This window comes from Mobula birostris, chromosome 9 (genome assembly GCF_030028105.1).
Source record: "Mobula birostris isolate sMobBir1 chromosome 9, sMobBir1.hap1, whole genome shotgun sequence".
NCBI lineage: Eukaryota > Metazoa > Chordata > Chondrichthyes > Myliobatiformes > Myliobatidae > Mobula > Mobula birostris.
In genome coordinates this window covers 40,294,734-40,308,240 of record NC_092378.1, presented here as the reverse complement: position 1 = coordinate 40,308,240, position 13,507 = coordinate 40,294,734, and the positions used below count along the sequence as shown (strand labels likewise).

Genomic DNA, 13,507 nt, shown 5'->3' with positions numbered 1-13,507 from the left:
TTCATTTAACTAAATTTCCTTTATCCTTCCTGCAATGCACTCTGTTTGTGTCTCTTTCCTGCCTGCTTTGGGTAAGGCACAGTGGCATTCTATTTATGATTTTGAGTAGTTATTGACAGCACCACAGCAGTCAAGAGTTGTCAGGGTGGGACATTTGACTGGTAGAAAAGAACCTATTGCACAGCATGCAAAGTCAATGTATTCAGAAAACGTGGAGGAACCAGAAACAACAGCCACATCTCCCAATAAAGGCGGTGTAATTTCTCCAGAAAAAGTACAATCAATGGAAGGCAATCACAAGAGACTGCAGATGCTGCAAACTGGAGCAGCTAACAATCTGGCGGAAGAATTCAGTAGGTTGAGCAGCATCTATGGATAGAAAGGAACTGTTAAAACACAAGAGATTCTGTGTATGCCGGGTATATTAAGCAGCACACACAAAATGCTGAAGGAACTCGATAAGTCAGTCAGCATCTATGGAGAGGAGCAAATTGTCAGCATTTTGGGCTGAGACTCTTGCTGTGTTCCTCCAGCATTTTGTGTGCGTTGCTCAAGGAATTGCCAATGGTTTGGGTCAAAATCAGCATCAGGGCTAGACTAGGTGGTGAGCAGTTAAATATAAATTAATCACAAGCAGTGTAGATATCAACCTTCAATGACAGGGCAATTTTCCAAACAGCTCCACTCTGCTCCGTAAATATGCCATCAACTAGAGAAAATCTCCTTGTAAGACAAATTCTGAAACTTCCAGATCATGCTGGATCTGTCCTATATGCAGAGAGCTAGCCTCTACTTGTAGTATATTAGTGCAATCGAAGTTTTAAAGTGATGACCTTTTATGAAGTGAATCATCCACACTGGCAAACAAATTTTGAGGCCTTTTTTGATAGGCAACAAAGGCCTAGCCTTTAACCACTAATTTCTCATTGAAATGCTGTGAATCTGTGTACAAGAGAATTTATCGTGGAAATTCCTGCTCAGAAATAGAAACAAACTAAGTGAACTGGTAAAGTATGGATAAATAAACACAGTGAAACACGTTGTCCTGCTGCTCCTTTAATGTGTAACTCCTCTGTGGGAATGTGACTTTGTATGGCAGGGCTAACTGGGGAAGATTTGTGTGATATGGGTATGTGCATCAGTTGGGAACTATTCCACTTCTTTTAAAGTTCCGAACAAATATACTGGCTGAATAATTCTCAGTTTTCATCTAAATGGATTTTTCACTCACTAGTAAAAATCAAAAGCAAGTTGAAAAGAGATTCTGGGAACTAAAATAGTTTCCCATTTGGCACAGATGACACAACAACATTGGAATAGCCAAAGGCTGCATATTTGGAATTTCCAAATTGAGGGACGGATACTTTGACTTCATTGGACAGGTCAATGTACGGCTCTGGGAAATGTTGAGATTATTTTGTTGTCCACTGTATCCCAGACAACAGGACAATACTGGTGTCATCAACTGTCACAGGATAAACAGAATAAGATGGCAAGGTATTTTGTACTTTGGTATTTTGAACTAAATATTTTGTAATGGATACTCCTCTAGCTATAAATAAATAGGATGAAGATTATCTGTGGTTCTCCTGCTTAAAGGGATGATGCTGATAAAATATATTTGGCCTTAATTTTGAAGGACAAGCCTTAGCCAAATAGCTTCATGAGTTTGAAACAACCATTGATGCCTTCAACTTGCACTGCTGCAGTTGGAAAACCAATATACCGTAGATTCTGGTAAATGTATGTATTGTTAGATTAATCACAGAATTTAGAATAAAACAGGCAAGTGACATCAGAAACATAATGAACAAAATCATTGTATACATACATGTCAGTTATATGTTAATTGACTGGTATCTGCTTTAAATGCCATTTAAACCCATGAATGTAAGAATTAAACATTGCTTATAAAACATTTACAATTAATTTTTATCCTTGAGAACCATTAGAAATCAGGTTGGGAACAATAAAGCATATTGACATTCCCCTCTGCTTTAAAGTTTAGTAAAGCAAGTAATAATGATACAACTTCTAACAAAATGCTGGCTCTTAATGGATACCATTACTGATTAACATTAGGTGATCAGCATCAGTGTTTCCATTTAGGGTCACATTTTGAGCACAATTTTACTGGATTTAATGGGGCTCAGTTAAAGAAGGGGATGCTGACACTTCAATCCTCATATCAGAACTTAAGCTGGGAGGCTGGACCTGCAAAGGTTGGACATCAGGTTGAGATTTATTGGATAATACTAATTGGAAGGGTGTACCAACATAAATGATAAAAATGGAATGAATTCTGAATACCTAACCTAACAATGTATGTATTTTATTTAATCATTCTGACACAGATGGATACTATTCCACCCATCTGATCTATTCTATCTCCCAACCCCAATAGTTCCATCTTCTTTTATTTCCCTTTGACTGCAATTTATTTTCCTTAGATGCCCATCAATTCTTCCTTGATTTTTTGCTGTCTACTCACACAAAAGAGTAAATTACAGCAGGCAATTAACCTACTATCATGTGCTTAAGGTGTGATAGCTATCTGGGGTACCTCCTAGAAACACACGGGTTGAATGTGTAAACTGTTGACAGAGACAACCGAGGTCAGTATCAAATATTGATCCCTAGAGCTGTGAGGCAGCAGTGTTAACTATTGAACCACCACAGGTAATTTCCATGAAGGAATGGCAATTCTATCACATTTCCATCAATGTTCCAGTGATGGAGTGGGATAAATCTTGAGGAACTTCTCCCATTTTGTATGTGTGAATTGCATGATAGGATATATTAGTAGAGAAAGTTAATTTCAGAAGTGTTAGTAGGCACAGTGTCAGGAAGAGATCTGAATCAGATTATGTATTTTATTAAAATAACAATTACTGCATAATGAAGACTGAGCCCAGCTTGTGACTGATTTTGTACCATTTCCATGTTGTGATGCGCAATGATGGTTAGAAATAGCAAACCAGTTTTAAAAAAACCACGGTAAGTCATTCTTACTCAGTGGAGGCAGAGAGGAGATCTAATCGAAGTTTATAAGATTTTGAGAGGCATAGATAAAGTAGAAAGGGAGTATCTGTTTCTCACAGTAGAAATGTCTAATACCAGAGGGCATACAATGATGGTGAGAGGGGTAGGTTCAAAGGGGATGTGAGGGGTAAGTTTCTTTTACTGTTTGCTGTTAGAGGTAACAACTCAGTGGAGGAAAACAGTGAAGGAAATAAAATCACAAATGAGAAAACATAGTTTATAGCATAAATACTTTAATTTCAGCAGATTTTCTCACTAGTTTTCTTGAGTACAGCATAAAGAATGATGTGAATCACCTAAAATTATGGGGAAACGTTGCAGTGTACCTAATGCTAATTATTTTAATAAAATAAACCAGTTTATTTTAAGCAATAACAACTCATATCCAGAAGTATGCCTGTATAGTTTAATGAACAGGTTTATATTTTGAAGTATTTCATCAAATAAGGTGAATGTCCGGAATAGAAGTGATCAGCAATCCCTGTAAACTATTAGTCTGTCAGCATGATGCAAATGACAAAGTGAAGAGTAATTTGTTTTGGACTATAATTGACCTGCTATTATAGGACCTGCTGAATGAGGAAATTAATTATACCTAACTATATAGTTTCAGATTGGCACTGAAATGTACACATTAGTGAAGTGCTTGGCTTGCTTACTTAAGCTCATTCATCCAGTGGGTAGGGTTCAATTACTGTTGGAGGAGTCGAAAACGTTTAATATTATGTTCTGCGTCAGCTTAAGAAATGGCTTTCAAGCATGGAGAAATTTATTAACAATTCATTCATCATTACCAGCTACTCAGTATAGGGCCTCATTGTACTGATACAGAGGACCTGAATTAACTCCAAGGTTAACATTTATTATGAATGCAAACTTACCATAGTTACATTCATCACATTGATTTTGATCATGACCGTTTAAAAGTGTCAACACTCACTATCAAAGATCTAAATGGAGCTGGTATTAAAGGAGTACAAACTGCTATGCAGCAGGAATAATACTGCTTTCTGCAGAGAAGAGATGGAAACTACATTACACAAGGTGAGAAGAAATATGCTAAAAAGTACTTGAGCTGCTGCACAATTGGCTGCCTTTGAAAACTGTATAGAAATGTCTAGACATGCACAAGACCTTGAAGGGTTTGTGTATGGCAAAGTTGGGTTTATGAAAAAGCATGAAGTATAAGCTGTGAAATACAGCCATCCCTTATTATGTTGGACCTACAGGAGATTACTTCAAAATAAAGGCTTCTGGTTGGTTTAGTTTTATGTTTGAAAAGCTCTGTACTTTTAACTAACACAAGGTATTCCATAGCTGCTGGAAATCCAGAGTACCCACACACAAAATGCTGGAGGAACTCAGCAGGTCAGGCAGCATCTATAGAAAGGAATGAACAATTGATATTTTGGACCAAGACGATGACTGTTCATAGCTTTCTACAAATACTGCCTGATGACCTGCTGAGTTCATCCAACATTTTGTGTGTTATTATGCATTTTTAACATTTTTGTGATTTGCAAATATTGTAATTTCAGAATAGTTCAACCAATGCTTAATGCTACAGACTTGTCACTTGTTACACTAACTGCACAGAACAATTCAGCAAAATGGTGGCTCCCTGTAGGTGGTAATTCAATGGTTTTATGACCAATTTAAGAATATGAATTATAAGATACTATAACTACAATTATGGTACATGATGATTACAGTTCACATACTAATGCAGTGCATTAAGACTTTTTCCATACAGATCATATTCCTTATACAAGAGGTAATCCACAAGCATAGGAGGGAGAGGAAGCAATGCTAAACATGTAGGATCTTGCAGTCGCCTTTGCCCCATAAGTTTCCGTATTTTCAGTCGGCACAAATGCTTCAAATGACGAGGGTTTTCTGCAAGTAAAGCAAAAGTTGTTTTTCAAATGTATGGACTTTAATTAGGTCAGCATTACTTTATACGCTAGAAAAAATACAACCAAGATTCTGATTCCATAGATCAGAATCTGACCTGGCAGGTTTGCTGTTAGCATGGCATTATAATAACATGATGCTCTTTGCATATTTTTGAACGCGAATTTGAGGAGAGGTTTTCAGTTCCTTTTCTCTCAGAGCAGCCAAAAAGACGCAAATAGATACAAACATGATTTAAAATTCCTCTAAATACAAAGCAGTGGTTTTGACTTTGGTTCTACATTTAGTTCCTGCAATATGTTGAAGTTGTGTGTCTTGGCAAGGTCAATGCTGGGGTTGCTAATTAAATTCCTGATGACTCTTGAGATGATAGGAAAGGAGGTTGGGGAAGGGAAGTCTGCCAGACTTGCAGTTCAATTTGATATTGTTGGTGTATGTACCTTGGATGTTTATTTGTCTTCTAAATTCATTTACAGGAGATGGGAGTCACAGACAAGGCTATCACTTTGTGTCATCTTTCATTGCCCTTAAGCAGATGATAATGAGAAATTGCCTTCATTTGGAGGAACCTTCACAATTTTACCACATACAAAATTTCAGAATTTCAATCCTGCAGCAATGAATGACAAAACTGTGTGCTGTAAGTCAGGATGATGACGCTTAGAGCAGGAGGGCATGGACCCAAGCACTTTCTGCTGTCGTCCTTCTTAGTAGTAGAGGGAGAGGTACCGGGAGGTGATGGCTGAATGGTCCAGGTGAATGCTTTGGATATTGCAGATTCTAAACAATGCCATCATGATTTGGCCATCAAAGAGAAAATGAATGTTTCAAGGGTTTGATGGGTTGTCAATCAAGAAGGCTGCTTGGATTAGATGTTTGCATTAACAAGCAGGTATATAGGTCTACACCTGGAAGTTCAGCTTTTCCAGTGTTGTTGGAGCCACACCTATGCAGAAAGATGGAGGGTGCACCATCACATTACTGACTTCTGTCTTGTAGATAGTGCTAAATCTATGGGGTGTCAGGAGGTGAGTTATTTCAACAAGATACTCATTCTCTGACCTGCCTTTGTAGCCTCCCTGTTAATGCACCTGGTTCAATTGCTTTTTTAGTCAATAGGATTTGGGAATGATGATATCATTGAATATCTAGGGTTGATGGTTAGACTCACTCTTATAGGGAATGCATAGCATTTGAGAAGTGCAAATATTATTTGCCAGGTATCAATTCATGACTAAATATTATCAAAGTCTTGCTGTATGTAGGCACACATGGTTTCATTTTCATAGTGAAAATAAAAGTAAATGTTGCCCAATGATAAGCAAGCATCCATACTTAGATAATGGGACAGAATCAGTCATTGATGAGATATTTAAAAATGGTTGGCTTTGGGATACTGCCCTGAGGAACTTCTGCAACAACATTTTGGAGCTGGAATGATTAGCTTTCAATAATCATAATCCAAGAAACGTGTGCAGGAAAATGAATCTCAAGATAGTATATCATATGCATATGCATACTTTGATGACGAATATACTTTGAACTTTGGACTACTGGAGTCTTTCCCCTTGCTGCCAATTAACTTCCGTTTCCCCAGGTCTCCTTGATGCTACAGTTGATCAAACGTTACTTCAATAAAAATGACAGTCAGAGTACCACACCTTCTTCATTGAAGTTTGGAATAAGTCTGTAATTAGAACTGAGTGGTCCTGTTTGCTTGAGGGAGATCAATGAGATGATCTGGTCAACAGATGATCATTTGGGTGTTGAAATCACTCTGTGCTTTGTCAGTTTATTAGAAGTTTATTTCTGCATTTGATTGGTGGAAATGCACAAAATATGATAGGGTAGGACAGTAACACATTGTCAGGATAATCCTTGTACAAGAGGCTTCTCTCTCTGCAGCATGATCACTCTTGGCCAGTAGTGGGCTGATAAAAGACCTCCAGCAGCAGGACTAAGGTTAGCAAGTGGCCGAATCAAGGAACTTGGGCCAATTCCAGGAAGCCTGCAACAATATTTCCTGTTCAAATGCAAGCACTTGTGGTCACCTGGCTGTCACAGGAGGCAGAAACTGCTATGCTGAAAAGCTGTCAGTTCTCAAGTACTGTATTGAATAGCAGCCTCCTCTGAAGAATTCTTGCAGAAACAAAAACTCCAGCTGTCTGAGGATGAAGGTAGAGCTGCCTTTAGAGTAAGACACATGCAGGGCATCTGGAATCGGTAATAATATGATGGGAATGTTTACTTCTGCAGAATGATTTAAACACAGTGATGACAGTAGAAATGGAAACAACATTGAGTTACGCACGCAGTCGTCAAAGAATGTGGCTGTCTGGCTCAATTAGTTCACAGCAATTATTATCCCAATCCCAGGTGTCACGTGACCACATCCCTTTTATCCTCTTCCAACATTCTCAATGGTCTCTGCTTCAAGTCATTAACTCTGCTAATGCATTCCACAGTCTCCCACTCCATGCATAAAAGGGATTGCTTCTCTAGCTCTCTGTCCGAAATTCCTTGGATTTAATGTTACATCTATCACCCCTTAACTGCTGCAAATGTGTCCTGAAAGAGTTAATCATTGCAATAATTTGAAAGCAGTCTGAAACAGTTATAACCCTGAGTTTTGTTCAGCTGTAAACTCAGACCCATCACAGTAATCTGCTGGACTCAATTCTCAAGGTATATTATTGGATATTGACCAGATAAAAATAGACCAAGTGGCCACTTTATTAGGTACACCTATACACCTGCTTGTTAATGCAAACATCTAATCAGCCAATTATATGGCAGCAAATCAATGCATAAAAGCATGCAAACATGGTCAAAATTCAGTTGTTGTTCAGATCAAACATCAGAAGGGGGAAGAAATGTGATCTAAATGACTTTGACTGTGGAATGATTGTTGGTGCCAGACAAGGTGGTTTCAATATTTCAGAAACTGCTCATCACCTCTGATTTTCATGCACAATAGTCTCTAGATTATACAGAGAATGATGAAAAAAAGCAAAAAAAAAACATGCAGTGAGTAGCAGTTCTGTGGGCAAAAACGTCTTGTAATGAGAAAAGTCAGAGGAGAATGGGCCAGACTGGTTCAAGCTGACAGGAAGGAACAGTAACTCAAATAACCTCCCGCAGGAGATCAGGGAAGCAACTTGAAATGCACAGCATGTCACAGCTTGAAGCGGATGGGCTAAAGCAACAGGAGGACCAAGAACATACACTCAGTGGCCATTTTATTACGTATAGGAGTTACCTAATAAAATGGCCACTGAATGTTTATTCAAGTTGAACTATAAAAGTAATGTCACTGATAATGGCGATTTGAAAAGTGGTTTAATGGATAAGCTTCTGACTTGAACTCTCAAGTTTAATGAATACACTGTCAGCAGTGAGATGGGGAGTAACTCCAGTCTTTCGAAAGTCATTGGTTTTACAGATTGTTCATCCTTTCTCCATTTGGTAAATTATTCTTGTTCTTGAATGGAATTTTACCCTTGTATCTTCACCTTACTAGCAAAAATAGTGAACATAAAACATAGAACACTATAGTACAGTAGAGGCTTTTTGGCTCGTGATGCTGTGCTGGCCTTTTAACCTACCCTAAGATTAGTTTTACCCCACCTCCCTACATAGTCCTCTATTTTTCTATCATCCATGTGCCGATCTAAGCGATTCTAAAATGTCTCTAATAATTTTAGTGATATTAAAGAAAGAAAGATATATCTTGGTGATGACATGGACTGTGGAAGTGTAAGACAAGAAGAGCAAAGATTTATTTTCAAATTTCATAGATATGAATGAGGGAGGAAGCAAATTGCCAGAATGTTTTTAAAAGGATACCTCTTAAAACTTCCCTCCAATACTGCCTGATGGTCACCTGGTGCTACAGGTGTGAATCCATCACTCTGGCACTGTATTAATAAAAATATAATGACAGAAGCATTTTAAACATGGTGGCAGCATTCTGCAAGTCAACTTAAAGTGTGGGTCTGAACTTGGAACAAACCAGTGGTTGAATGAGGGGGGTACAAGCCCCAAAAAACACAAGTGCCTATTGAAATGCTTTCATGATTTGTTTGGAATTCGACTACCACAATGATAAGTCTGCCCTATTAAGTTTAAGACCCTACTTTGCTGTTTACTTTTATCTAACAATGGATCTTCAAAAAGAGAATCAGATTAGTGCACACAAAATGCTGGAGGAACCCAGCAGGTCAGGCAGCATCCATGGAAGTTAATAAACAGTTGATGTTTTGGGCTAAGATCCTTCTTCAGGACTCAGATACTGTATAGCTTGGAAACAGTGAGCTGAATATATTTATATTATAGTTGAGTGATAACTCTGAGGAAAAATAAACTTCCTGTGTTTGTTATTGTTAAGCATGTACTGAATGAATTATACATTTAATATTTAAGTGATATAGAACAGAATCAAGGAACTATACAGGAGATACCACAGAGCTGAGATCTGCAGCAGCTCATTTTTTGCTCAAGGAACTATTATTCCCGCAGTAAAATTAAACAAAACCACCAGAGTTTTAAAATTACTCATAACCACAAACGTGAGAAATAGTCTTTAAAAAAAAGTCACAAATACACAAAAGGCTAAACTAGTGGAGAAAATACTGGACGAGACTAATATCCAATCAGTATCAGAAACTATTTCAGGTGGGTCCATTTCATAAAGAACTGTTTCTGGAAAAAATACTTCATTCATTTTAAACATGCCGCTCTCTTTCACAATCGTCTGTATCTATGTCACACTTCAGCAAACTATTCCCTCCCGTCTGCCCACCACCCCCCATCACTGTTTTTTCTAAATCTTCATAGTTTGCTTACTGAGCAAGGAATGAAAATAATGGAATTACCCATTATGTGGCAGATCTCAGGCCATTCCTTCTGCTTCTCAAGTACAGGCATTAATTTCCTACAGAACGAAATGTAATCCACGTAATCTATCAGTACACGCACAACCCTGCCGACCAAATGGCTCATCCATGGAACAGTAATGAACTCGCAGAACTACAAATAAAATAAAAGTACAGTTAATGTCAATGGTGTTTTCAAAGTTAGTCAGACAAAAACTGATCACTGAGCTAATGATGGACATGTTAGGAAAAGTGTATCAAAGCTTGGTAAAACATTTTAAGGAATCCATTAAAGATGAAGAATGAGAGAGGTGCAATTTCAGAAAGGACTGAGTGCAATGGTAGTTAACAGAAGGTTCTTGTAAGGTTGTAGGGCAGGGGGGGTGGTAATTAGGAAAGGGGTGAAGGCATAAACATTATGAACATCACAACTGAGATGTCAGGGAACTCTGAGCAATCATAAATGATCTATTGAAACCTTATGCAAGGTAGAACATGGGTGTGATATTAGATGAGCTCAGGTTTGGCTGGTGTGCAAAGTGGGAGGCCAGCCTGGAATCAGAGTTATCAGAAGCATGGGTGGAGAATTGGAAGCAGAATAGCTGACACTGAGATGGCGACTCTTTCCCTAATATGGTCGTGCACTGGAGAAACTATGTAGTTTAGCTTGGAGCACCACTGTTGTAAAGATAAAGATTAGCTTAATCTACCACATATACATCGAAATTTATAGTGAAATATATCACATGCATCAACAACCAACACAGTCTGAGGATGTGCTGGGGGCAATAGGTGTCATCGTGCTTCCAAAACATGCCCACAACTTATTGACCTACTAACTCGTACGTCTTTGGAATGTGGGAGGAAACCGGAGCACTCGGAGGAAACTCATGTGGTCACAGGGAGAATGTACAAGCTCCTTACAGACAGTGGTAAGAATTGAAACCTGATTTCTGGCACTATGAAATCATTACACTAACCACTATGCTACTGTAGTGCCCAATGTGGTTCAAACTGAGAGAGTGAACAAGGAATAGAATTATCAGTGAGGGGCCAAAATATGCTGAGGACAAAGGCTAGAGGTGTTAAATCAAAAAGCCCCTGTAAATAGTTGTGGAGGATCACAATGTACAAGTTGTGGAGGCAGCAATACCTGCCCATTTATATAATAGTTGAGTGGAGCCATTGTTACCCACACTGATCATCTTGCCACTTCAGTGGGAGGCTTGATTCTGTAAAAGGGGCTAGCACCAGTTAATGCCAAAGCTGCTCTACTTAAACTGGCTTAAACCTCTTGCATAAGGGGTGTGTCATAGCTGCAGCAGATGCTGCGAGCAATTCTGAAAATTATTCTGACCTGTGGACTTTGCAAAGATGACAGCCCAATGGAGAAAGGACGCTCGGGGTTTTTCCACACTGTGTTGTTAGTGGAGGTGGTGCAAAGTAAGAGTAGGGTCTTGTAGCTGCAGATGCTGCCAGGAGCCGTCCATTTCGCATATCATCCACACACAACCCCAAATATTCTTGCACACAACCAAAACACTTGGGTAACATTCATTGACACACTTTCTTCTCTTTTGGAGAAACAATGGCAAGTTATTATAGGCAGCAGTAGATAATCAACAAGATGACTGGCACTACACTGCCATAATATAACAAAGATACAGTGATCACTTTAACTTGAATGGCCATTACTTGGTCTGCAGTCAGTGATAGGGCTGTAATTTTAAATGAGGGTATCCTCATACCAAATCACCTTCTCATATGCAATTAGCTGCGCATCCAAAAATTTCTTATGATTTTACAAATGGTAAGATGCTGCTAGTATGCACCTCTTATTATTTTGTCATTACACCTTCCCACACCCTACCCCCACTCATCCCAATCCCAGCATGACCCAGTATCTGAGATAAAATCCTACCCTTAATCCTTTCTCTTTCCTAAGAGTCAAAAACTGAAATTCAGCCAGTCAGCTGCAGAACAGCAAGAAGAGAGGGAGGAAGAAGTCATTTTTTTCATTTGTTAGCCCTTAGCTATGCAAAATAATTCTTAAAGGCATCAAACCCTTGTAGAATTGTAGCAGTAACCAGCAGAAATCAATCACCAGATGGGTTTGTGTCTGTGTCCTTTCTTCTGTTCAACTAGTGTTAGGAAGGAGTGATAGGTGGAGCATGCTGCTCCCTTTTGGCAGCTTTGACATCAAGTCTTTAATTGAGATTATTATTTTCCTGTTCTGCATATCTCTCGTAGGCTTTATAGCACCTGTACTAAAAGCCTTACCAACTCGGTAACTCATGTGACTTATCCTGTGAGCATGCACGTGCACGTTCCTCATGATGTGGATCAAGTGTGGGAATCACTGAACTCAAATGCTGGAAGTTGTTGCAGTCAAACACAAGGCCAAGTGTTTCTGATAAGGGTCCAGTATCATTTCCAAAAGCATAGGATTCATATAGCAAAACAATACAAATCAAGTGGAAATTGATACAAGGCTAATTAGAATGAGACATGTCCAGAGCTGAGCATGGGGCACATTTGATTATGATCATTTTATATAAATTAAAGAAGCTTACATCAACTGAACTTTCAATATTTCAAAGTCCAAAGTTCAAATTAAATTTATTATCAAAGTACATATATGTCACCCTGACATTCATTTCCTTGAGGGTATACTCAATAAATCCATAATAGAATAGTAACCATAACAGAATCAATGAAAGCCCACAATAAGTACTGAGATCATGAGATAAAGAGTCCTTGAAAGTGAGTTGTGGGAGGTGAAGTTGAGTGAAGCTATCCCCTCTGGTTCAAGAGCCTGATGGCTGAGTAATAATCACTGTTCCTTTTTTCTTCATTTCTTTATTATCCCTTATCTTTTTAGAACAGCTTTGTGTTCTATATCAGGGTTTTGCTGGTGAAGTTTATCATCACTGCAATTCTACAAGACTGGAGAAAAATGAGGCCATTCAGCACACCCAGTCTGCTTTGCCATTTAATTATAGCTGATTTACTTCCCCCTCAACCCCATTCTCCTGCCTTCTCCCCATAACATTTAACACGCTTACCAATCACGAACTTATCAACCTCAACCTCCACTTTAAATCTACTCAATGATTTGGTCTCCACAGCTGTGTGTGGCAATGACTCACCATCCTCTGGCTAAATAAATTTCTCCTCATCTCTGTTCTTAGTTATGGGGCTCAAAACTGCTCGCAATACTCCAAATATAGTCTGACCAATGCCTTATAAAACATCAGCATTACATCCTTGCTTTTATATTCTAGTCCTCTCAAAGTGAATGCTAACGTTACACTTGCCTTCCTTAATACCAAATCAACTTGCAAGTTAACCTTTAGGGAATCCTGCACTTTAAGAAAACCTTTAGGACTCCCAATTTCCTTTGCACTTCCAATTTCTGAATCTGCACCCCATGCCTTTATTCTTTCTACCAAAGTGCATGATCATACACTTCCCTACACAATATTCCAACTGATATTTTCTCTGCCCATTCCCCTAATCTGTCCGTCTTTCTGCAGATTCCCTGTTTTCTCATCACTACCTGTCCCTCCACAAATCTCGTGCCCCAGTTAATAGTTCTATCATCCAGATTATTAACATATGAGAAGAAGCAGCCACTACACTGACCCCATCAGCTAATCAAAAGAGGCACCTTGTAT

The 13,507-nt window shown here is 38.7% G+C and overlaps 1 protein-coding gene across 2 annotated transcripts in view; it reads right to left on the bottom strand.

The window, feature by feature from the left end:
* Positions 1-3,298: 3,298 nt before the first annotated feature.
* Positions 3,299-13,507, bottom strand: part of asb15a (ankyrin repeat and SOCS box containing 15a) — a 64,490-nt gene continuing 54,281 nt past the window's right edge. For both annotated transcript variants that reach the window (XM_072267885.1, XM_072267884.1), the window contains exons 9-10: positions 9,831-9,984; positions 3,299-4,938 (exon numbers count right to left, since the gene is read on the bottom strand). In XM_072267885.1, the coding sequence (XP_072123986.1) occupies positions 4,763-4,938; positions 9,831-9,984 (330 nt within the window). In that variant the 3' untranslated portion in view covers positions 3,299-4,762. The remainder of the gene's footprint in view (positions 4,939-9,830; positions 9,985-13,507) is intronic.